General features: G+C 36.4%; 1 protein-coding gene across 1 annotated transcript in view; it reads right to left on the bottom strand.

The window, feature by feature from the left end:
- Positions 1-17,249, bottom strand: part of kmt2cb (lysine (K)-specific methyltransferase 2Cb) — a 68,175-nt gene extending 50,926 nt beyond the window's left edge. The window contains exons 1-3 of the mRNA XM_087811457.1: positions 16,383-17,249; positions 8,395-8,574; positions 700-788 (exon numbers count right to left, since the gene is read on the bottom strand). Coding sequence (XP_087667583.1) covers positions 700-788; positions 8,395-8,573 — 268 coding nt within the window. The 5' untranslated portion in view covers position 8,574; positions 16,383-17,249. The remainder of the gene's footprint in view (positions 1-699; positions 789-8,394; positions 8,575-16,382) is intronic.
- Between the last annotated feature and the right edge of the window lie 8,942 nt (positions 17,250-26,191).

The raw sequence follows: 26,191 nt of genomic DNA, 5'->3' as shown, positions 1-26,191 counted from the left end.
ATTTTCAAAATTGCCCCCCTACAGTAGTCGCACAACTTTGACCCAACGTCACATGTCAAATATTGGATATAGCTGATGTAGAGAGATCAAATTGTTAATTAAAACTGAGTAATATATATATAAAAAAGTTCAAAACTAATGTTTTTAATGAAACAATGGTTTGTTCCCCAAGAAAAAAGACGTTCACACACACGTTTTCCAAAGGGCCACATTTGACAAAAATCCATCCACCGGAAAAACTCTACTTCCTGAAATAACCAGCGTGGCACTTGACATGTATAAGAATGGGAGGCATGGTCATGTGACGTACACTCATAAAAAAGCGCATAAATGGGTCTGGAGAGACTGATGGGATTTTAAAAAGCTTTTAGAGGGCATTAGCCTTGGGCTCTTTCCCACTGCACCTCAATGCCAATCTCTGAGCAGGAGAAGCGATGGAAGCAGCTAGAGGAAGAAGGAAAAAAAAAAGAAAAAAAAAAGAGCACACACCCACTGCAGTTTCAATGCTCAAGCTAAAGCCTTTCAATTACAAGCCTGAATTAGAAAAAGCTCTCATCCATCCTCCTCCAGTAGAGGGAGGCTCCTCTTCTCGAGAACCATCTTCGAGAACGGTGCGACATCACCATCTTTTTTTCCAGAACATAAACTTGCCGATGTAAATTGGGTTTTTGGGGGTTTGGGGAGGGTGTCGTGTCTCACCTGTGTCCTGAGGGCCCGAAGATTCCGTCATCTCTGTCCCGTCCATGCTGTCCTCGTCATCCACGACTGCCCTCCCTCTGGTGCGACCCCTGAGGTGACGAACACACGGAGACCAAACAATAAGAGGCGGTTGAAAAAGATACAAGGGGAGCGATGGCGACCTGGGGGGGGGATGGAGGCCGCCTCATAAATTACTTAAGATGTATTAACAGCTGTCACCAATATTTAAGGAAGACATTTAACTCGCCGGGGCCCGGGCTGACAAGGCTTTAGTGGAGGATGTATGGCCGGCATCAATAACACAGACAGAGCAATTTAAAAGGTACTACTTATCGGGCCGAACTGGGATATTGCTTGACCCTGAAATGTCAGATTCGTTTCTGGATTTTTTTTGGACAAAAGGCGACATAATGGATTCCGTGACAACACGAGTAAAGTAAATTCTGTGGCGTTCTTGGAATCGATCCGGGACGACTCGAGCAATTTCAAACAAGTGGCTATTAATGGAAATGAATCAATGCAATGCTTTGAAAATTATTTATTGATGAAGAATTTCAGCTCAAATTTAAATATAACTTAAAAATCGATAGTACGGTCCAGCATATACAGTTCATGCGACCTGTGATGTCCATTATAAACCATTGTGTTGAACCAGAGAGTTTCAAATTTATAAAAAGATATACTTTTAATTGTAACACAAGTTCCAATAATTCAAAAGAAAAAGGACACAGTATTTCTGTCGGTGAAGAAGTTTTGTATTAAATGGGTTGATGGCATTAGGATTATATTTGGGACTTCGGAATGACGTATCTCTTGGTAAGATGTCATGGTTTTCATATGGCCGCTTGATTTCTTTTCATCAAATGTTTGGACAACCTGCTCTGAAAAATACCGAAATGACATCTATATTTTAAACCATCTGAGCTTAACCTACTATATGACCTACCAGAAAACCTTCATTTTAATTAGTTTGGTTCAAAAATGTATCTTGATAGTTGATTTTATCTGTAGGTATTTGATCGTCCTACTTTTCCATTGGTCAGTGGTGACTACTTTAAATGTCAGATTGCTGTAAATCTTGGATATGTTCACTATATCTCACAATTCTTGGACAGTATTCAACTAGTGATTAAGAACATTATAACTAGGGCCGCATGATATATCAGAAAAATATCGATATCAGAAAAATATCGATATCGCACATGCGATTTGCACATCGAAAACATGTGCGATAATTTATGGGACTTATTATTGATATTGTGATATCGTTAAATGCCGGTGGCTCCTCTCTGATGTCGCTCAGTTTCCCGGGAAACCAATGCAAGTCCCTCGAAAGCTGAGCATTATAAGTTACATTTTTCTCCGATCATGTCGACACCGAAGCAGAAATAGAACGAAAAGAAAATATTGCATGGTTTTCCTTGGACCTTCCCTACAGTATTCGCGCCTGCGAGCGACGCTGCTACATATTTAGATAGAAAGAAATATTGCATTAATATCAACATTGCAATTCAAGACACCAATATCAAATATTGCATTTATTTCCAATATCGTGCAGCAAAAACTAAAATTATTTCTCAAAAAAACTAAATGTAGTCAGGAATGCGGTATCTTAAAAAGTATTCTAGGAACTGTTACGGCTTGAGAAAAAAAAACGTTATCAAAATGAAATAGTTACGGAAGCACACACACAAACTTGCGAAGGACATCTTGGAGAGGCACAGTGGGTTCTTCCTCAAGGATACATCCTCTGGAGAATGTTGCTGGGTATAATCTTTTTTTAAATTGTCTTGCAAAACCATTATAAAGGGAAAAAAGAGGCATAGCTTTAATGCTTACAACGCTAACAGCAAATACAAAATGCAAATAAAATCTACAATGGGAAAGACCAAATTAAAATCTCGGAATCTGGTGACAATTATACAATAATTGCATTGATATCAACCCACAATGCAAACGTCCATGCATCAAAGAGATAAATGAAATTGTGAATTTAGTAGCAAACCGACTTTTACAGTGAGTAATGAGAGTCTTCGGGGAAGGAACGAGGGAAAAGGAAGAGTGGGATAATTTCTGGTGCAACTCCACCGAGAAATGAAAACTGGCAGAACTCCAAATCAAACCCACCCTCTAAACAACTTCCATTTCACGATAAGAAACACCCAGACGTCGACGCTATGAAGGCTATTAAGGGAGTTCGTATGAGTTACCACCTCATTCACAAAAAAAGATTTTCAACCACTATATATCAATTTACAACTGTCATTTTTTTAGGGTTGAACATTTTTTTGTCAGATATACACCACTCACTTTTCACAGCGAGTTATTTTATCAACACAAATAAGTTCCTCATCTATTGCCTAATTGGGAAAAGAAAATAAGGTTATGAGATTCCTCAGGTTATATACACATACACAAAACCCCTTTTTAGAGCAAACATTTTTTATAAAGGTGTGCCACAGGGGTCGATCTTTGGGCTATTAACGTATACTCAAGTTGTGAACAGGATTTTGCGAGAACAAATATGTGTGCACTTTAGTAAATATTAGTAAATAACCATGTACTTTCCAGATATAGTCAGCAGGATTTATTTGACGTGGCAGTGTGTCTACTCTGCACACATGAATACATGTATGTATTCCAAACATGATTAATGCAAAACCACATACCAAGGAGAATTCTCTCAGCGAGACCTGAAGCTAAACAGGTATGTCTCCTGACGATTAATAAAGCCAACCGCACGAACCTCAACCTCCCGTGTTTGTATAATAAAATACATATGTATACACACTTATACACACACACTGCAGTGGTATAGACATGGGTGCCCACAGTAACATGTAAACAAAGTGGCTGATGATGAGGTCTCCCTGCTCGGTGTGTAGTAGCCTTTAGAGAATAACATTTTATAAATGTCAGTTGTCGTACAGCCATTTTTTTTTTCTTTTCCCCCACCAAGAAATACGCTTATTCACCCTCATTTAGCCAGAACCACTCTCTCCCCCCACCCGAAGTCCCACCACAGGGAGAGAGAGAGATGGAGAGAGAGAGAGAGAGAGAAAAAAAAAAAAAGTGAAAATAATGCTGTGGTAAGTAGTCCCAGCTAGGGGGCGGTGTGCTGGCTGGAAAACTCGACACGGATTATGCTTCCTGGAATGGAGTTAGAGATGAAGCCCGAGCAAAGCCAGTACAAACAAACGACCAGAGAAATTTCAGACACATCCGTAATGAACTCCAGCGAATGACACATTTACATGTGTAAAAGTTAAACTGGATTATACAACAGATTCACAGTTACATATACACGTAAATAAAAAATTTACTGGAATATACACATTTGAAGATATGATTTCACTTGGAATGCAAATTCAATAGTAATAAATAGTATTAAAAAAAAAAGTTTTCCCTCTCAAAGTCCCCCAAAAAAAGGTCCCGGCAGAAGGTTTAAGCCTTGACCATGTCACTTCCTTAGCGTGGAGCAATTAAAGGAAGTCTAAGGTCATTCATCGACGTGGCGATTAACCCACAGTCTGGATGTTTGCAGATTAAATGATCCGTTGGGAGCAGGCGTATGAAGATTGATTGAGGCGACCGGCTCAGGAGAGACTTAAGAAGCCGGGGGAAGTATCGCATTACACGGCAACCGCGGAGCATTTTCATGTTGCTAAGGAAGTCGCACAAAACTGGAGGCTTCGTAATGACCATCAAGATCCAAGCTTCGATTTCTCTGGAATCTTAACGACATTTTAATTCTGGTTTGCACATATACAGGGAGACTTCAGGAGAGTAAAACGGTCAAAAATCTCCTTGAGATGTATATCCCAGATGAACAAAAACTAGTTGTAATCATGAAGGTGTCTCTCGGTTGTGTCAAATTATGCTGGGAATTTTTAGAAACATGCATGTTTTTTCCGTGTTTTATGCAAATGTAAGAGGCTAGTTTTTGCCGAAACGCTCACCCGTACTTCCTGAGAAGAAAGATATGCTTCTTTTTAATCAATATGTTGTACACACTGCATGTGTTTACGGTTTTATCACGGAATAGTCGGTGCAAAAATCATCAAGATTCTAATCTAATCAAAAGCCGATCTACAGTTAGAAACAGAAAATGTTTTCGGGAAGTTAAACAACAATAGCTCATAAAAAGAATTGAGTAATAGTAAACAAGCATCACTTTAATTTTTGAATACCAGGGGTTTCAACATCTACACTCGTAAAAAGTTTCATAGCATCAAATTATAACTGTTCATAAGCTGCTGTTGACCAATGGGGTTTGTGCGTTTTGGCCATGTGGGAGTCAGATCTGAAGGTTGAGACGTTTTTGACAGCGACAAAAAACCTTTTATGAATGTTATTGTACTTATAAATGGTTTAAAATGTTTGTGAATAACATGAAAATGGGGCTTCGTAGTATTACACCGGGAGGCATATTGCTATGGAGACTCACAGAGTAGTTGTTTGAGTATTCACGGAGTAATACCGCTTCGGTGTGGCTTTGTAGTTTACCCACATTTCAACAGATTTTTGTGCATCATGTACCACGTCAAGTAAATAAAACCAGAATTAATACACAAGGCTTTAAAGGTTGGTGTAAAAAAAATGTAAATGTAGCTGGTTACGCGACGGTTGGAAGCTTCGGATGCTCGTATAGAAAAACATTAAAAGGCTGACACCACTAATCAATACCAGCAAATGTCCAAATAGAGTCACTTGTATACACTACATACTTACATTCTTTAATAGGGATGTGTATTGGCAAGAATCTGGCAACGAGAGACATTTCAGGATACAGGGGCAACGATACAACGTATTGCGATATTGTATGAACAAGGATACATTTGTAATATTGCCCGAGTACTTGACTCTGGTGTTGCTGAATTTACAGACAAAGTCGTAACTGCTTTCACACAAAAAGCCATCCTTCACCAGAAGAAGGATTACAAAGTAGTGTTTATTCAGCAACAAAAATGCAGTTGACCACGTTTCATTATAATGTAGTATTAATAATTATAATAATTATTATAAATTGTAGTATTACACCGGGAGGCAAATTGCTACGGAGCCTCACAGAGTAATACTAAGAGTATTGCAGGCTAATACGAGTATTTACCGAGTAATACTTCTTGAAGCACAGCTTCAACAGATTTTTGTGCAACGTGTACCACATAAAATCAGTTTGACGTGAATTAATTAAAACCAGAATTAATACACAAGGCTTTAAAGGTACACTGTTAGTTTAAAAAAAAATGTTTTAACTGTAGCTGGTTACGCGACGGTTGGAAGCTTCGGATGCTCATTTAGAAAAACATTTAAATGCTGTCACCACTAATCAATACCAGCAAATGTCCAAATAAGAGTCACTTGTATACACTACATACTTACATTATTTATTAGGGTTGTGTATTGGCAATTATCTGGCAATGAGAGACATTTCACGACACGGGGGCAACGATACAACGTATTGCGATATTGTATGAACAAGGATACATTTGAAGTATTGCCCGAGTACTTGACTCTGTTGTTGCAGAATTTACAGACAAAGTCGTAACTGCTTTTACCCGAAAAGCCATCCTTCACAAGAAATAGGATTACAAAGTAGTGTCACAAAAACGCAATTGAAGATGTTTTATTACAATGAGCAGCAAACGGTCATTGGGAACACAATAACAATAGGAAGCAAACACTCTAGTCGTACTTCTGTACAGCATTTGAGCTTCTTCTTGCATCTGTACCTGCCTTGTTCTTTATCTTTGTGTGACCGTGTCATACCCACACATTTTAAGAGAATAATATGTTCCCAGTCTGCAACCCAATTCTTCAACCCCAAAGATATTCGACAGGAAGTTCATTGCTACCTGAATTCCTTACCAATGGATTCATGACACTATGGTGTCATATGATGATGGCTGTTGCCTGAATATCTAAATATTCCTCTGCCGCTCCTAGTGTTCCAACCATTCTAGTGTTCCAACATCAGAGCTGGGAACCCAAAAGATCCAACATCAAATCCCCACCTTTATTCTTGAGAAGTGATATTGGTGTCACGATGAGTTAAGATGAAGTCTACCCACATCCAACCTAAATATATAAAACTCTGAATCCACCAAATTTTAGTTTGAAAGAATAATACAAATAAGTCAAAAGAAAATTGTTAATCCATGCGAGTTCAAATCTTCTGAGCAATCTATGTAGCTTAGTCGTGGATATTTCATCAGTGTTATGCAATGTGTGGTTATGTCTAGCATGAGAAGACACCGGCAAGACAACCAGGGGACTGAGACAAGCGTCTGACGGAGCTTTTTCATGCTTATCATCTGTGTCACAACTAGTGCCGCCTGCTCATAACTTAGATGATATTCCAAAGAAAATGTACATGCTTGACCAATGTATTTATCGTGTGTGATTCTTTTTATAAAAAAACTTTCATTTTTATTCTCACTGAATCCTTGTTTTTTAAGCTACAAATGTCGATTTTACTGCAAAATTATTCAAATCTTAAAAGATAAAAAACCCGTGATACGACTTCACATGCAAACTCATATTGGGTCGCACAAAAAAGTGATATAGTTTCAAAGTTTCACATTGATACGGTTTTGATTTGGGCTGCACAGTATTGGAAATATGTGCTAGGCATATGTCACAGGCTGCACAGTATTGGAAATATGTGCAGCCTTTAGGTGAGGTCCGGGGGTTTAGGGAAGGAAAATAATGCGATATTTCCCTTTCGTGTATTTCCACACTTCGCTGCCGACATGAATCGGAGAAAAATATAACTTATAACGCTCGGTTTCGCGGGAAAACGATGCAAGTCCCGCGAAACTGAGCGACATCAGAGAGGAGCCTCCGGCGCGTCGCGATATCACCAAATCAATAATAAATCCCACCTTTTTGTACAGGCAAATATAACAGTTTAAATGCCCTGACGCTAACAATTAGCTCATTAGCATACGGCGAAGACAGAGGTTTACACTTGTTTGGAAGTTCCATGATCTTATAAGAAAACAACTGAGACGAGATGAAAAGTTCTTACAATATGTTGCTTTAGCATATGGGGTTTAAAGAGATTAGTGACTGGATCACTAGTGTTTGAGTAGGGCTCATAATTTAGTGTTACTTCTGTGTATATACTGAGCCGCTCTAAGTCAGTGCGCCGGCAAGACGCGTGGCCATAGCAACCGAGCCTAGCAAGTTGCACCGCACAGCTCACAGACGGATGGAGACGTAAACGACAACAAGACATAGAAGTACAAATTGACAACTTTACAGAACGTGACACTGAATGGTTAAAGTGGGGATTCAAGAAAGAAGCCGATGATAACCTTTAATATTATGTACGACTGCTTGAAAAGCTTTCAATATACAGAAATAAAACTCACAAATCACAGCCCCAAATAATTCCAGCAGGAAATCTATCATATATATTGATTTTCGGCAAACAATTTGCAGCTTTTCATGATCACTGAATCTGATATTGGATGCTTCACTTGGGACACCCCTGGTGAGTTAGTATCACACTTAACATTTTGACAAGTACAGATATAATCCACGTATTTTTAATAGTTTGATAAAACTTTTCCTGACAGGAGTTACATTTTTCATGTCAACCTCTGGACGGCTACATAAATAAATAGATTAAATGCCATGAAGAATTGTGCTCTGGATCATACGAGTCAATTAGGAAGATTAAGAACATACTTTTTTCTGTTTTTTGACGTGGCAGGGGGTTGTGGCTGGGGTTCCGCGTCGGGGGCGGCAGCATCCTTGCGTGGCCAGCCACGTGGTCGCCGGTCAGTGTGGGCAGGACTCCCTGTGGAACTGGATGGAGGAGAGGGTCCCTGGTCAGAGGGTTCCACAGTCTTATCCTCTGATGACATTCTAAAAAGTGGACATTTGAAAAATATATATATATATATATATATATATATATAAGTCTATGGATCAGAAAATTAAGATTTGAAGTTTTAAATTAAAAACTTCCTTCAAGGAGTGGAATAGATATTGGATGTGGCCCCCGCCGCTCAAAAGAGTTATCATTTTGGTTAATATGGAACTAGACAGCCACAAAAAAAAAGCAATTTGCGACTAAAAGCTACATTAATAAACGTTTTATTTTGTAACAACGGTGTGAAATGGCGTCCAGCTTCACTCGCGGTCCAGACAATGGATGGAATACAATGCAGTTATTAAGGGCTGAATAAATGCAAGGTCACCCAACGCTGTTATCTGGTGCAGCGGCAAGGTCAAACACAGAAACTTCACGGACTGGACTTTAACTTAAGGTTGACATGAGAGGAAAAATTAATAGAAAAGTACTTGAGTAAAATTGAAGAAATGCACCAACAAAAGTCAATTAATATAAAGCAGCCTTAGGTTTAATTTTTGCGCGGTGCAGGGAAAAAACAACCTATTTTTTTTTTAGAAAAGGGGATTCACCGTCTCCTGTCCCCTTTTGTTCAGCTCCAAAAAAAAAGATGTTGGTTGATGCAAAAACTTTTGTGTTCCAAAGCTTTTGAAGTCTGGGAGCCTGCCACCCTCCATTACCAGAGGAAAAAAACTGAAATCGCTTTTCTTTTTTGTTTAGTAGAATCTCGCGCTTCCATAGACGCACGACTAGAGAATATCAGATAACGATTTATTAATCCTGCAGCACGGAAATTCAAACGCAGCATCTGTGCAAAAGCAAATAGTACCACTGAAGGATGTTATGTTAAGCTTGAATATTTAGATAATTGCTTCGCTGCAGGTGCTACTATCAAGTTAAAGAAAACACATTACAGGATGGAATTCCAGTGAAGGTGTGGAGAAAGTTTTCCCTAGCGTACAAAGGGTCATGCAGTACACCTTTTTCTTTAAATATAATGACAAGTTTATGTAGAAGAAGTTCATTAAATTGTGGTGATGTCATTTTAATGTCAAACTGATGTGTTCGTTTGTTGTTTTACATGCACTTTGGTCGGCTCTGTGTTTTATTAAACAAAGAACTGGCTGTGAAATGAATTATTTCTCTGGCTTGTCAGTTATAAAATTTCAACATGTTCTCGATAATTCATTACTCCAAATTAACATCTGCACTATAGGGATTGTTCAAGCGCCTCTCCCGGTTTGTGTCGACAGCTTGTAGCGCCGACTTTTTACAACCGAAACTGAATAGTTCAGGTTTCAAATATTGATGGAATTTTACAGATATTACGGCATATTTGAACACGTTTTCCATTTTGGCCAACAACAAACAAAAAAAAAGGTTTCAGGTTTTACAGTTTATAGTTTGATAATGTGTGTGTAAAATAAAACAATATTTTTTACATCAAACATGCAAATATTCACCCCGTTCGTTCATTTCCTGTTGCATTAAACTTCCAGCCGACAAATGGAAGCAGCCACTACGTTCTCCACAGCCAAATTTAACATGAAATTCCGTGACGACCAAGGAGGAGAGGATACAGTCGACTCCAGCAGCTTTTAAAGCTGATGTTTGGACATATTTTGGTTTCAAAAAACAAATGAAAGCAGTTACGACTTTGTCAAGAGTCATGTAGTCTGTAAATTCTGCAACAAAAGAGTCAAGTACTGGACAATACTACAAATATATCCTTGTTACTACAGTATCTCAACATATCGTATTGATGCCCCTGTATCGTGATACGTGCCGCCAGATTTTTGCTATTACACACTCCTAATACCTACGTATTTTACCACACTTGCCAGTATTAACGTGATGCAGATAAAGAGCATCTCTGGTGTTAAAACATTTCTTCTCTCTTACAGTCAACATCAATTATTTTAGCATAGCTCATATTTTGTAAAAGCTCTTTAGAGTCTTGCACGTCTCATTTTCATTACTGATAATGGCTTGTTTACAGGGAATATTTCATCATCATTTTCCTTGAGAAGGGGGGTGGGGTAGAGGGTATCATCAAGGTATGGAAAAGGGTCCCAGTTGGTTTTAGGAGTCGAGGTTACCTAAAGTGAACACTTTCCAGGGTTTATTTCTTGTTCGTCTTAAGAGTGTGTGTAAACAAATGGCCCCTTATTTATTATCGTCAACAAATAATCTTTAAAGGGGCAGTGAAAATAAAAACAAATCACACACCGAAGACAAATACCGAGCTTTAATCTAAACGCCATTCTAATCTTGTTCTTTTTTTTGCCTTTTTCCAGAGCCGCAGCACCTTCGCCCATCTTTTCTTTATCCTCTTCCTGTCCTCCTTTACTAGATCCATCATCGGTTATCTTCCTCCTCATTTTCACTGGTATTCCCACTTCTAAGATTCTTCATAAAAACACATGCTATTTGATGAAACGTAAATCAGCAAAATGGCCGCTTGAGCCGGTATACAGAACTCAACCAAAATAAGAGATTAAGCGAGTAATGAATGGAAATGTATAGGAGTACGAATGAAATGAGTAATGAGGCGGTTATGAGATCATGTAAGGTGATATTAGTAAACACACTAGCAAACGTGTCAAAGGTCAATAGCAACCGGGACAATAAACAATGTCCTGGTTCTAATGCTATACGATCCAAAAGCGTTGCCGGTGAACCCACTTAAAAGATCCAACGCATGGCACAGATGATCATTGTTTACATGGAAAGATCCGCGGCATTAGTTCTCTGGATTTACTGATCACATGAATAAAAGCACCTTCGTTCGGAAAGGCAATAGAAACGTTAATACGCACCAAGAGAGCGCTGGAGTAAGTGCCTGTTATATTTTTATATAAGGAGACTGAAGTTAAAAGGGAGAGGTTTAAAAATCTTAAGGTGCACTTAGTTTAGCTTTACGTTTATATTTGGGCTTCTCTTTGCCATCAAGAGTCAGAAGATTATGATGCTAATACTGGAGTAGCACATAAAAACATGGAACATACAACATGGAATTTAGAAAGTATTTATTTACCACTTTTCGTTGTTTTACTTAACTACCCTTGGCAGATGAGCCCAACATTCAAATAGGACTAGGTATTGAAGTCCGGTTCTTTTGTGGCACAGAGCGAAATGCTTCGGTGATACAAAGTATCGGAACATCCTTTGCCTTAGGGTGCCAGTTTCCATGCGCGATCAAAATTTGATAATGTTGATTTTTCTGAAGAATAAAAGTAACAACAGACAGTGAACATCAGTTGAATTTGTCACGGGTTAGCAAGTTTTTTTTGCTCTTCAAAATGATATGCATGTTTTTTTTTCTGCAAGACAATGCCTCGAAATTTACCCTATGTCCCTAATCCCTTTATCCTATGCATAAAGGGATTGTCTTTTTGTTAGAATTGATCTTATAAAATTCGTATCTCTCTGGAGTCCGGTGTCGAAGTGAATGTATTGGTATCAGTACCGCTCAAAATTGTTATAGTTTTGGTTAATATGGAACTAGTCAGCCACAAAAAAAGCAATTTGCGACTAAAAGTTACATCAATAAACGTAATGTTTTGCAATAACGATGTGAAATGCGTCCAGCGTCACTCAGGGTCCAGACAGAATGGATGGAATACAATGCAGTGAAGGCCATCAAGGGTTGAATAAATGCCAGGTCATCCAACGCTGTTATCTGGTGCAGCGGCAAGGTCAAACACAGAAACTTAACGGATTGGACTTTAACTTAAGGTTGACATGAGAGGGAAAATAAATAGAAAAGTACTTGAGGAAAATTGAAGAAACGCACCAACAAACGGCATGACATAGTACTCGTACCTGAGGGCAGTACACCTTGTGCTTTGTTGTCGATTAATGCTGTTAAATCTGAAATTACTTTAAAATTTGAATGTATCAATGTCCCTAATATCAAAATCATATGGTCTTCATCGACATATGAAAATATAGCATATTGTATTGGTACTTATTTTTATTGTCTTACTCGTGTCACGTTTTTATCTTGCAGGGTTAAAGAGTGAATCTGAAAGAAAGACAGAAAAATTGGGATGCAGGGTCTGTTGTTTCCTGTAATATCCTGGCTCACTATTAAACTTGTTTTTTTTCTCCCCCAAAAAAAACATGATCCCACCACACCCCCATGACCTTAGAAAGTTCACGGTAAGCAATTGCCAACTTAAATGTAGGACTATGTTACTTGATGAGGAAAAAAGGTTAGAAAAAAAAGACATGTTTTGTCCCACTTACATACAGCCATATGCATTTGTTCCATTTTCCAAGCTTATCTTATGTTCCACACGAAAGCAGCCACTATTAGACTAAAAAAAACAACACATTTGAGTCCTTGATAAATACTGTTTCACACCTGGTACCATAACCAACATTAGATCATAGTCAAGAGCTCATTGTTCCCTCGTCATAGAGACACAATGAACAATCCACTTCCCAAATCTACTAAATATCAACAGCCCATTGCAAGAACCGGTCACCAAGAAAAACAGTTTCCTGATATGGTTTATCTTTCACGAATGTTTATTAAGCCTATACCAACTGCCGATTTATTTTGGGACTCCCAACAGGACCATCATTTTTTTTTGTGCAGATTTTCTCCCTGGCAACTGAAACTACTGCGTGTCCACTTCAATTTCTGCATCATGCTGTACAATTTTATAATTTGCTTTGTCACATTGATAAGCCATTCGCGATGATGACATAATGCCAATTTTATAGTAAGTAAAAAGTTGGTATGTAAAGCCAACTGTCAAAACATTTGGCATGCACAATATTTTTGCATTTTATGTGAATTCAAGGAAGGAAAATTATGTATTCACAAAGATATATTGACAGAGAAGTCAAAAAAAAAAATGAGATGGAATTATTCAACAGTTGTAATGAAACAACAATAGATTTACAACATAAAAAGTCTTCCGCTCACTTTTTGACACCAGACATATCCACCATCGCTCTCCTTGACCTCATCTTTGCCTCTTATGTTCGCTCTCACTGCAGGGAGAGGATGTTTCTTACGCCACAACCTCACCTCTGCAGCGCCTATACTTCCACCTCCAGGTCGACTTTGTGACGGTCAAGGAATAGACATGAGTCACGCCTGCTCTGTGACACACGCGCTTTACTTATTCAAGATCATTTAAATCATATATAGTCAGACAGAGCTTCCGATCACCAGCATCCCCTGGGCTTTGTGCAACTCAGCCTCGAGGACATGACCCACTCGTGGTAGAACAGAGAAGATATTTTACCTTGAAAGCATGTAAAACATTATTTTATTCATTTAGAATCATCTCTGGGTTTACATTTTGCCATAGAGGGACAATTTAAAGATATCCAAACCTTCTCAATTTAATGTAATAATATATAGGGATGCAAGAAAATATTGGTAAACCAATATCTATTGCAATATTTTTTTCTAATACGGTTTCGATCGTTAACAGCAATGTTTCTTTTTTTATTGCCGCTTATTCCATATTAAATGAATGTATCCTTTTTTCTTTTTCTCCAAGTTCTTTTAGGATTTATTTTTCAATAAAGTGTGTGTAATATTACAGACAATATTCTTCTTTTTTTCTAGCATATGCTCATTTTTGTGTCGCAATATAACTTTGAGTCGCTAAATGACAGCAGCCTCTGCATCTAGAGAATCTAAAATCCTGTGAAATCGCGGGGACGACTGAGGACAAGAGGATACGGTCGACTCCAGAAGCTTTTAAAGCCGATGTACATCTTTTTTTTTTTAAATACAAATGAAAGCAGTTACGACCATGTAGGGTGTCATGCTCGGACAATACTGCAAATATTACCTTGTTCCTAAAGTATCCCGAGATATCGCAACATATATCATTGCCCATGAATCATGATACTCTTCTTATAGGTGGATTCTTTCCAATATACAGCCCCAAATATTATAAAATTAGATGAGTCTTTATCAGTATTATTTCTCACTCATTATGCAATATTAAATTCTTCAAGTAAGGTAAGGTAAGGTAAAACTTTATTGATCCCTCAGTCCCATGTGGTCTGTAAATTCTGCAACACCAGAGTCAAGTCCTCTTCAAATATATACTTGTAAGTAAGTAAGTAAGCCAGCCAGTAAGTAAGCAAATAAGTGAGTAAGTAAAGGTTATTTGTAAAGCGCTTTAACAATATAAAAACAATACACAGTTAAAATATATACTTTAAAAGATAAAGACACAAATAAGACAAACACAGGAGTAAATCAGGGGAAAGCCTGCACAAATAAAAATGTCTTAAGATGTTTCTTGAGTCAGTAGCCTCCATCTTCAGTATTACAATACAATGTATCGTTGCCCCTGTATCGCGATCATCGTATCGCCAGATTCTTGACAATACACAATGAATAATTCAATGGAGACCGTCTGTAATACAACCATTCTTCAGCACCGCTTGTTTATTAAATCCACAAATAATTCTTACCCGTAGTCAATCATTTTGGTCGCATATTACCGCACTATTATTATTTTTTTTGCATTTTTTAGCCATTTAATTCAGTCATTCAGTTTTCTAACCCCACCTTACACAAGAGGTCGATTGCGCTTCCCCTGATTAGAACTAGGAACACGTTTAATTCATCCTCAACCTTTCACTATGTGGAAAAATAACAGCGAAAACTCCGCAAAAGGCCATGACTTTTAAAAGTTGGATCCACACACATCCAATTAAGACGAAATGTTGATTCCCCCCACATACTGTTCTGCTTCTACACTCCACCTGCCTCTGGGCTTTTTAGCACAGATGGTGGTCTAATAACAAGAAGTGTTAGTCAACTGAAGGTTTGCTTGTGTTGTTGTGTAATATCCATCTTATCTCCTCCACACAGTAAATGTTTACATGGATTGCATTAAGCTAGCTGCTGACCAGGATGTGTATATAAAAAGGTGGTAATGGTGGTAGGGGGGGGTCATCAACTATACGGTTTTTTTTACGTTTTAATTCGTCGTTTAACGTGTTAGTTTTGAGTGAACATGGAGGATTTTTTTCCATCGGAACCTGAGGAGGAGATGCTAATGTTAGCTTTTGTTGACTCAAGCTGGAGCACAATAGCATACAAGCTAGCTGCTAGCCTGTTGTGTTGCACCTTTGCGTTGACCAGTGGGGAACAACAAAAAAACAACGGACGAGTGAAACTAGTTATAATTCAACATCATTTCTTGGTTATATCTCGATATTTTCTCAGTGGTTACGTTAGCAAGTTAGGACGAGGCTAATGTGTGCTAGACACAGCAAACAGGTTATCAATGACTAGTTCAAGCTAACTCTTGGGAAAACGGAACTAACTAGCAAGAAAATGAAACTAGCATCCCTGACGTTTCCGATCCCAGGAAAAAACATATTTATTAATAAATAGGATTTATGGGAAAACACATTGTTTTTTCTACCAAAACAAGGCAGAGATGAGCGTGTGTGTCACACACACAAAGGCTCGGTCTATTCAATGGAAACACAACACAAGAAGTTGTGATCGCAAATGTTTATTCTATGAGATCGACTCATAGTTTGGGAGTTTTTAAAAAATAATAATGTTACGTGGAGCGTGTTGTTGTTGTTGTTGTGTTTGTGGATTAACACAAAAAGTATACAAGAGAGAGGGAGAGAGAGAGAGATGGAGGGGATGGAGGGGTGGTGGGGGTGTCGTTCCATTGAATAGTCTGAGTCATGATAACCAAGGCGGCGACGACAACCCCCCCGAACATCAGCCCTTGGAGATGATCAGCTTTTTTTTTTTGTATTCATTTTTTAAAATAAATAACGAGTTTGTATTTAGTTGTACTTTAAAGCTTACCTTCCAGCCCTACGAATATCGAATTATCCTCTTCATGTCCAGAACCAGCGGGGGGATGAAAACACTCTTTAAAAAAAAAAAAAAAAAAAACCCAAGCTAGCTAGCAGGCTAACTGCTAGCAGCCTCTCTCCTCGCGAGCAACACCGCAGTTCTCAAAAACGCATAACGCGCATATTCCAACACGGCAAGGTTATTCCCGATCCTGCCCATTGGACGTCGGGAGGGCTGGTGTGGCTCCAACAGCTGGCACACACATTTGCAGCGGGATCACTTTCCTTTCTCCGGTGACAGCTGTCGCAGCTACTCGCTGTTAGCCACCCAACAGCCAACAGTTCCACCATCCACAAAAAAAAAAAAAAAATTACAAAAAAAACAACACGATCCAGTTAAAATAAAAAAAAGCAGCTGATGGTGGTGGTCGCAGTAAAAAAAAAAGGAGGGTAACTTTGCGTGCAGGCAGACGGGGGGACAGCTAAAAAAAAAAAAAAAAGGCTCCCTCTTGTTGGACCGGGTTTTCGGTTCTATTTTCCCTTCAGCTGCGACGACGAGCTGCGGGACCCACAGCGGCGCAGCAACGACCGCCTCCCGAGACGCGTGAAAACAAACATGAGCTTCCTTAAGGAGTATCGTACCCTCGTGCGTACGCCCCCCCCAAAAAAAACACTTTTGAAGGTGGCGAAAAAATTTAAGTTGAAGATGACGCTTCGGTGTACTCCATAACGGTAGCCATATCTAATGATAAGTGGCACCGAAGCACAGCTCTTCCCCCCTCTCTCTCTCTCGCTCTCTCGCTCTCTCTGTAAAAAGGCTCCCTCACGAAAAGTAGACCCCAACCCTCCACTTACACAATTTACGACGCGGAGTTATTATTCCTCCTCGAACCCCACCTTTTTCGTGATGACCCCCCAAGAGTGTTTCGAAAAAAACACCAGTCGATGAGTCTTGTCAAAGAATTCCAAGCGAAAATGAATTTGACAAAATTTCTTCAAAATACTCTCTGACCCGGCGGATGGATCTGGGGCATTTAGTAAATAAAATAATGGCGAGGTGGGAGCGACAATCCGGAGAAGTGGATCGCGGAACGGATCGAACTATTTCAACCATGTAACCCGGCAACGCAAAATCGCATTCGTCAACGCTAATTGAAAAAAAAAGAAAAGAAAGATCAATTAAGTTTGAAACATGCTAGTTAAGAGCTTCACTGGTTAGCTAACCAGGGAGGTAAACGGTCATCCACTGCTCAACCCCCGTGACGCGGTCTCCCTTCCGCCCCTTTAATTCATCCATTCAAACAAACATTTACACAAACAAACCAGACGACATCACCACCGCGCTAATGGTTATTTTAAAAATTACCCCCCCCCCCAAAAAAAAAACCAGCAGACGTGTTGTGCATGGAGGGGTTAAATTCCAGGAAAGAACCCCAGGGGTCTGCTTCCGGCGATTCTGCACATTAAGAACAACTGAGTTACGTGCAATTGAACGTGTGTTTTTCCGGACTTTCCACATTTGTGTACTTTATTTCACTAAAGAGAAGTGAGAAGTAATTCTCCAGACGTAAATACAAGTCGTTCTCTTTAAATGGAGCGCATTGGAAGCTTTTTTACATAGAATAAGAGCGACCCCTGCTGGACAATGTGGACAAAACACCCCAAAAATGAAGGCAGATATATGCAAGTATTATTTATGAGTATATATTAATTGATGTTCGATGGTTTTTGTATCAATCATGCAGAGGAAAGGACAGGGATCGAGGGAGGTGAAGAAAGGTATAAAAGTTGAAAATGAACATTTTTATTGATATCAGTTTGAAAGGAAAGATTATAATCCTCGGATCATCACGAATGCAACTAAGAAAGATATAAAGAGAAGGTTAAAAAAACAAATCAATGAGACAAATTCATTTGCATGATACTCTGGTTTGGGAACATGTCTTGATTCTCCAGTCGTTGAATTGTGGAATAAAATGTTATCTGTGTTTAGTGGTAGTTTATTCATTTCATTGTGATCTTCAGTTTATCAGTTATAAATCATACACTTACGACGTATACTTTTAAGCTACAATCAAACAATTACAACAATCATTAACCTTGAAACTTTGAAACACACAAACTTTTATAGAGTTGTGGGATTTTAAAACTGACATCAAAAGTTTGTAATCAAACAATTTTCAAATATAATCAAACAATTTTCAACTATAATCAAACAAATTTAAACTGAAATCAAACAATTTTCAAGTATAATGAAACCATTTTCAGCCAAAATCAAATTATTTTCAACTATAATCAAACAGTTTTCAACTGAAATCAAATTATTTTCAACTAAAATCAAATTATTTATAACTATAATCAAACATTTTTCAACTGAAATCAAATTATTTTCAACTATAATCAAATAATTTCCAACTATTATCCATCAATTTTACAACTGTAATCAAACAGTTTTCAACTAAAATCAAATTATTTTCAACTATAATCGAACCATTTTTAACTATAATGAAACAATTGTCAACTATAATCAAACGATTTTCAACTAATATCGAACATTTCTCAACTTAAATCTAACAATTTCCAACTATATTCAAACAGTTTTCAACTAAAATCAAATTATTTATAACTATAATCAAACATTTTTCAACTGAAATCAAATTATTTTCAACTATAATCAAACAATTTCCAACTATTATCAAACATTTTTCAACTGAAATCAAACATTTTTGAACAACTTTCATTTCATGGGAATGAAAGGAAGCAGAGAGAAAAATAATTCTCATTATTTCTGCCTGTTGTTCACACTTTTCAATTTCACTGAACAAACTATTCACTTTAACCTTGAGAAAAGTTTTTTTGGTTCATTTATTAGAAAGTAAAATGTTTAGTCTTTGTCTGTCTTATGATCAATGACGAGATCATTACATATGTCATATGATTTTTTATTCATATCATGTGAACATATTTACAAATTCTATTTTCATTCCTTGTTTCTTCTCTGAAGGACTTCAGTGACACTGTATTATTGGTCGGTTCTGCATCAAGGCTGCACAGAACGACATGTTCTTGTCAGTAATTTCCCCCCCAAAAAATGACGCACGAACAAATAAAATCTTTGTCCGGATCCAAACACGCTCCTCTCCGGGATCAGGTCAACAACATATCCGGTTTCCTTCACAGCTCGGTGTGTAACCGTCTGGGTTACCTGACCAGGGTCGAGCGCGTGACCGCGCTGTGAAGGTGTCACTTTCTAATAATGACTGATGTCCACCATTGACCTAATTACCTCACACGACACTTCAGTGATACACACTTGATGTCCGTCTTAAAGATCCCTAGAGATTAAAAAACATATTTAATAAAAGATTATGGTTGACATATTCAAAACATTATGACCACAGTGATGTCAATGGTGGCTGTTATTAAAGGTAAAAAAGACAATAAATAGTGTGTAACAAATTTGTGAATAATTAAATCACTAACTTAACATTTATTTATCACGTACATCATGAATTTTTTGAAGGATGATAAATGAATTATGTATAAAAAAAAATGTCAAAATGTATGAATAAATGTATAAATAAATGTATAAATAAATGTATAAATAGATGTATAATACATGTATAAATGTATAAATAAATGTATAAATAAATGTGTAGATAAATGTATAAATAAATGTATAAATACATGTAAAGATAAATGTATAAATAAATGTATAAATGTATAAATAAATGTAAAGATAAATGTAAAGATAAATGTAAAGATAAATGTATAAATAAATGTATAAATACATGTAAAGATAAATGTATAAATAAATGTATAAATGTATAAATAAATGTAAAGATAAATGTAAAGATAAATGTAAAGATAAATGTATAAATAAATGTATAAATGTATAAATAAATGTATAAATAAATGTATGAATAAATGTAAAGATAAATATATAAATAAATGTATAAATACGTTACAAAAAGTATAAATATGTAACCAAATGTATAAATAAATGTATGGATAAATATCAAAAAGTCAAAATGTCCAAATAAATAAATGACTTCTGATTTAGTTTTTGTCAAAGAATGGAGCTATTTTACGTATAAATAAACATTTTTACATTTTTACATTTATTTATACATTTATTTGTACATTTATTTATACATTTTGACATTTTTCATATATACATTTATAAATGTATTTATAAATTTATTTATACCTTTATTTACACACAAGTCATTTATCGTCCTTCATATTATTGTATGTATAGCTGACAAAATTAAATATCCATCGACATATTTTAAATGTTTGATTTATGAAATCGGTAGGGGGCGCTGTCTGTTCACTTCAACACTCCGCCACACATTAATCCTCTAACGAAGCTCTTTTAAGGTTAATAAATATTCATCTCTGACTGTAAAATAAATATCAAGCTGTTCATGAAACCGTTCAATTTCCTGATCCACATCCTTTCCACCCACTTAAGCACGGTTATTGCAATATTTAAATTACAAACGGCGCTTCGTATACTTTTAAAGACGATATAAAATTTTAAATACTACACTTTGCTTCAGTGAAAACTTCTAATATAATGACATGCTGGGTGGATAAACGCTGAAGGAGCTCTTTACTGTGCAGATAAATGGAAGCCCAGCGGCAAACTAGCAGCTTTTTACACACGTTTTCTTAAGAAAACACTTCGTGAAAGTGAAGTAATATTATCTTTTATTAAAGTTAAGGAGGATATTCATGGATGTGGTTGTTGTCATCGAAAAAAGAAACAGGTGGCTATTGTTTTCGTCATTCCTTTATCAGAGATTAATACTTGATTTCTTCTTAAATTTTCCTTTTCAAAGCTGTCAGATCTGTTGCTCTAGTCTAGAGTTTATCGACATCCCATAATGTATGGAGGAGAGATAAACATTTTGCATTTCTGTCTGTCACGAGAAAGATTTATGAGCTTTTGAATGTAAAAATGTAAAAAAAAAAGGATTTAAAGGGATTAAACTAGTTTTATGTCATTGTAAATAAATAACTACTATAAAGATTTACATTAAATTTGCTTTTGACGAGAAACATCGATAGTTTATTTATTTAGCTCCTATCATATTAATTCTAAATAACGTTTTTAAATTCAATTATCTTCAATTAGAATTTTTTTAAAGTAACAAGTATAATTCCTTATATAAATATCAATATTCATGGCTGTCCTACATTTTTAAAAACACTGTTTCTTTAAGTGGCAGCAGCTGACCTCAGCTTGCAGGAGCCGAGGTCTTAAGCAGGATATTTCCCGCAACACAATTCAGTTCGGTTAAGCTGAACTTTACCACTGCGTAACACATAATAGACACAGAAAGAGTATTTATTTTACAAACAGAATGCTATACTTGCTAGCTTAGCTTGTCGATAGCAGAGTTAGCCGCAGTCATCCAGTGAATAATACCAACACTTGAATATTTGAATCTAAATCCTGTCAATCTTTATTCAAATAACAAACTTATTTTAAAAACAAATTGACAAAATGTAAAGGACTGGAAAACGTCCTATACAAAAGTATTTGAGGTATATACCACACTACAGGGGCAACAATGTCTCATTTAGACTATTGTAACAGTTTATTTTGGTGTCTAAACAAGAGTTGATACAAAACCGTGCAGCGAGAATTCGGACCCGCTCTAGTAGAAGAACTCACATTTCTCCGATCCTTAAAACTCTTCACTGGCTGCCAGTTTCTTTCAGGTTCAATTTTAAAATTCTGGTTCTTACTTTCAGATCTATTCATGGTCAGACCTTACATCAGTGATCTGATCCAGCCTTACACCCCAGCTCGGGTTCTGAGGTCTGTGGATTTTGTACCATAATCATATAGTAAACATTTATCCTTAAGTAGCCTACAGTTAAAAAAGTACAGCAGTGCCGTGATTTTAAAGCATGTTATTATTATTTTAATGCAGGTTTTTAAACAGGTCATTGATACAAAATACTTTGTCCGACCAATTTCCTGGTATAGCTAAAATAACTATATGCTGGGCAAACTAGACGGGAACATAATTAACTATATAATAATAATAAATGTCAGATATTTATGACGACAAGAACAAAACTTAAAACTGATGTTTGAAAACTAAAAACATGATGAAAAATATTTCCCATCTTTGCAGTTTTTTTTGGGATCTTTGATGGATTCGGAAACAGTTGTGGGGTCACAGTCCTCTCCAGAATGCCCTCTGGAACATAAATACACATATATATATATATATATATTTGGGTAAGAGACAAAAAACAATACTGAAGTAACACTATTCAATACAGTCATGAGAGGAAAAGTTAAAACATCCTTCGAATCTGTCATTTTATTTTCTAGTTCAGAAGTCAATAAGTCATTCACTAGTATAAATATTAGTGAGTAGTTCAGTCACATAGTAAAAGCAACTGTATTGTTTTTATGTCGCATAAATAGCATTAACTCACTTTCAAATGGATCCTCCGTCCACTCCTGGATCATCTTCAATCTAGATGAATCAATTATGCTAGTTAACAACATCAACAACAACATCTACAGTGAATATTTTTACTGACACTGTTATCAGTATCAGTAACAGTATCAGTAATGAGAGGATTTTAAGGTCATCAAGCCAGACACACTCATTAGTTCTACTCAATGAATAATCATTTTAAATAAAGATCAAGATAATGTCGTACATTCTAAACAGAAAATACATCGTCAAACGTCTGTCTGATGATGACCTCATGTAGGAAAGGCAATATATAGACACTGATAATAAGCTAAAATATTAATAAAGTGTATGAGCCTCTCAAGTCTCATATATTTTAAGTGTTCATTTAGTTCATTTCTCTACCATAAGTACATCCATCCTGCCTCACAACCGCAGACCACATGTAGAGTAGAATCTCTCCACATCTAAGTACGGGTCACATGGTCAAACCCTCGCCCTGGAGGTTGTCAAAGTAACAAGTAAACACGCTCTTGAACCGATACATATTTAAAAAAAAACTGGCACCTGAGTCTAAAAATAGCATCTTAATAAGTCCTAAGTATTACTGGCAGTTTAGTGGTTCTGCGGGAAATAGTGAGAAAACAGGTGCTGCCAGGTGAACAGATGGATCATATTTATAGACAGGAAACATGAAACCAGACCATCGAGGACTCTTTTGTCGTCAGAAGAATGGGCTCTGTTGACTTCAATTAGCAGGATAATTAATATGCGCCGCCAAACCATTATCGTTTCGTACACACACTTCAAAACTCCAGCAAACCCCGGGAGAATACACCGACTCTATAACAATACTGGACCGGAATTCTCTTCGGATCTCAGATCCAAGACATTTATTTATTAATTTAAACACAAACTTGCTGCATATCCAGTACTGACGCCAGTTAGATTAGGAAGATGAAGAGGGGATTTATTCGCAATATTGTTTTCCACGATACTGATATTCAACAGCACTGTATTAATTATGAAATTACAAATAAGATTTTATTTGATAACATAATTTTTTATGGTTTATAGGTCAATAATATGAGTGAAAATAAATCAAATAATTACATTTTTTAAAATTAACATTATGCAAATATTTACGGCATTTGTTCATTTTATTGTTTAATTAAACTTCCAACCGCAGTCATTCTGCCGCCACGGCTAAAGAAACAATGAAATCCTGTAAGATCCCAAAGAAGACTGAGGACAAGAGGATACAGTGACTCCTGCAGCTTTTAAAGCCGATGTTTGGACATATTTTGGTTTTTAAAACAAATGAAAGCAGTTACGACTTTGTCAAAAGTCATGTGGACAATACTACAGATATAACTTGTTCCTACAGTATCGCAATATATCGTAGTATTGTTGCCCACATATCTTGATACGTATCATATCGCCAGATTCTTGCCAATATACACCCCCCTAAATATAGTACAATTAGATAATTACATAAATTTAATTCTGAGTATACATTTCCATATTTTCTTTAACATTTAATCCGTTGTTAAAAATATGACATTAATTACTTACATTAATTCACTCACACAGGGATTTCTGCTGGTTCCTTTTAAAGTATTTTCGGTGCTCCCAGCTACTTAGGGTGAGAGACAGGGGACATCTTGACAGTTGAAATCACAAATACACTCACACTTATTTATTTTGATATACTGGCACTGATTATTTGAAAGAAAATGATGTATAAAAACGAAATTGTGTACAACGATTTAACAGCACATATTATATTTTCTATGTCACTCCATTCCATACATTCTTTAAAAAATTGCGTGTATAAATAAAAAAGTTAAGATGCATGCAAGATACTGGAAAAAAAAGAAAAGAAATTCAATAAATAAAATACAGAAGAAAAGGGAAAATATTATTTTGAAATCAATAAGATTAAAAAAGGGTTTTAAAATAGGCTAATAAAGAAATGTTGAACATTTTAAATAAAAAAACACAAAAGTGTCTTTGTATAAATAATTATAATTATCGTAAACTTGGAACATTTGGATCAGAATTAAATAAAGTAGTTTGATTTCAAAACTCACTTGGACCTCATAAATCCCAGCATTTGGAAAAACTGCACCTAGTCGACTTTTTTGTTGAATAAACCTCTTTAAAGATTCTTATTTTATGATATATAATTTCATTTTTTAAAATTATAACCTAAATGATATCCTTGTTTGGAAAAGATGTGCTAAACTTACTAGCTTAGCTTGATCATAACACATTTTATTGATTGTATATTTCGAAAATTAAATAAATCTTATTTAGATTTAAATTCAAATCTAAATAAATACATCCACTTATATTTATGCTTATGTTACAGTGAGAGGAACCTGGAGTAAAAAAAAAGAAGCAACAGCGAAAATAAGTTAAAAACAACAACAAAAACACAGAATTTATTTAAATACCCTGCTTGAAATGTGGACTTTCTAACTAAACTGACCTCTTTAATTTCTGTTCAAGCACGAGAAATTGATTTCTCCGCAGAATTACTTTTGAAAAGTGGCAAAAGTGATCCTCGCTTCACAGAAGCAAATTAATCGTAGTCAAGGGGATTTGCCATTCTTCTGGCAGCAGCGTTGAAAGGATTCTGAAGTTTAGCTCTCTTTCTCCCAACTTGATGAGGAAGTCTAGCGCCCGGGGCGCCGGGAACCAATTAGAATATAATTAGAAATGGGATCCTGGATGTATATATGAAGAGCAGCCGCTGATATCATAAACCCTCAACGACAGTCTTTCCCTCAGACAGAACCGCTCTCAAGAGTGAATGGAAATTATTACAATTCGAGCGACATTGGAAACAGTTTAAGTTTCCACTAACTCGGCCATAATTACATACGGTGGAAGAATACGATTTATTTGAATTTGATTTATAATTCATGATCCAATTTCAATCGACGGTGACAAACTTTATTTCTCAACGGCTACTGGAAAAGCTGCTTATGTTCTTTAATTCCATCTGGATTCAGTCTGAATTTGAAGAATTTGTCATTCACCGGTTTCACTTATTAACAAGCTGCAAAACTAATTTTTTAACCATAGAAATGTTTGTTTTTATATACAGTGCATGACAAAAATATAGTAATTTTAAGGTGGTAAATCATTACTAACAGAGCCAAATACAAACAAGACTGTATGTTTTTTTGTTCTTATGTTCTACACCTACTTACCTTTTTGGGTTTCTGGTTTGTTTAAAATACTAAAATTATAATTTTAGAATCATATTCTCTGACTCTTTTCTGTTAAGAACCCAGATAGGGTTATTTGCTTATTGTTTATTTAATCAATAGTAAGTAAGTAAGTAAGTCATTTATATTTA

This window comes from Callionymus lyra, chromosome 16 (genome assembly GCF_982586985.1).
Source record: "Callionymus lyra chromosome 16, fCalLyr1.hap1.1, whole genome shotgun sequence".
Lineage (NCBI taxonomy): Eukaryota > Metazoa > Chordata > Actinopteri > Syngnathiformes > Callionymidae > Callionymus > Callionymus lyra.
The sequence above is the reverse complement of the archived record's forward strand: the minus strand, read 5'-3'. Positions and strand labels throughout refer to the sequence as shown.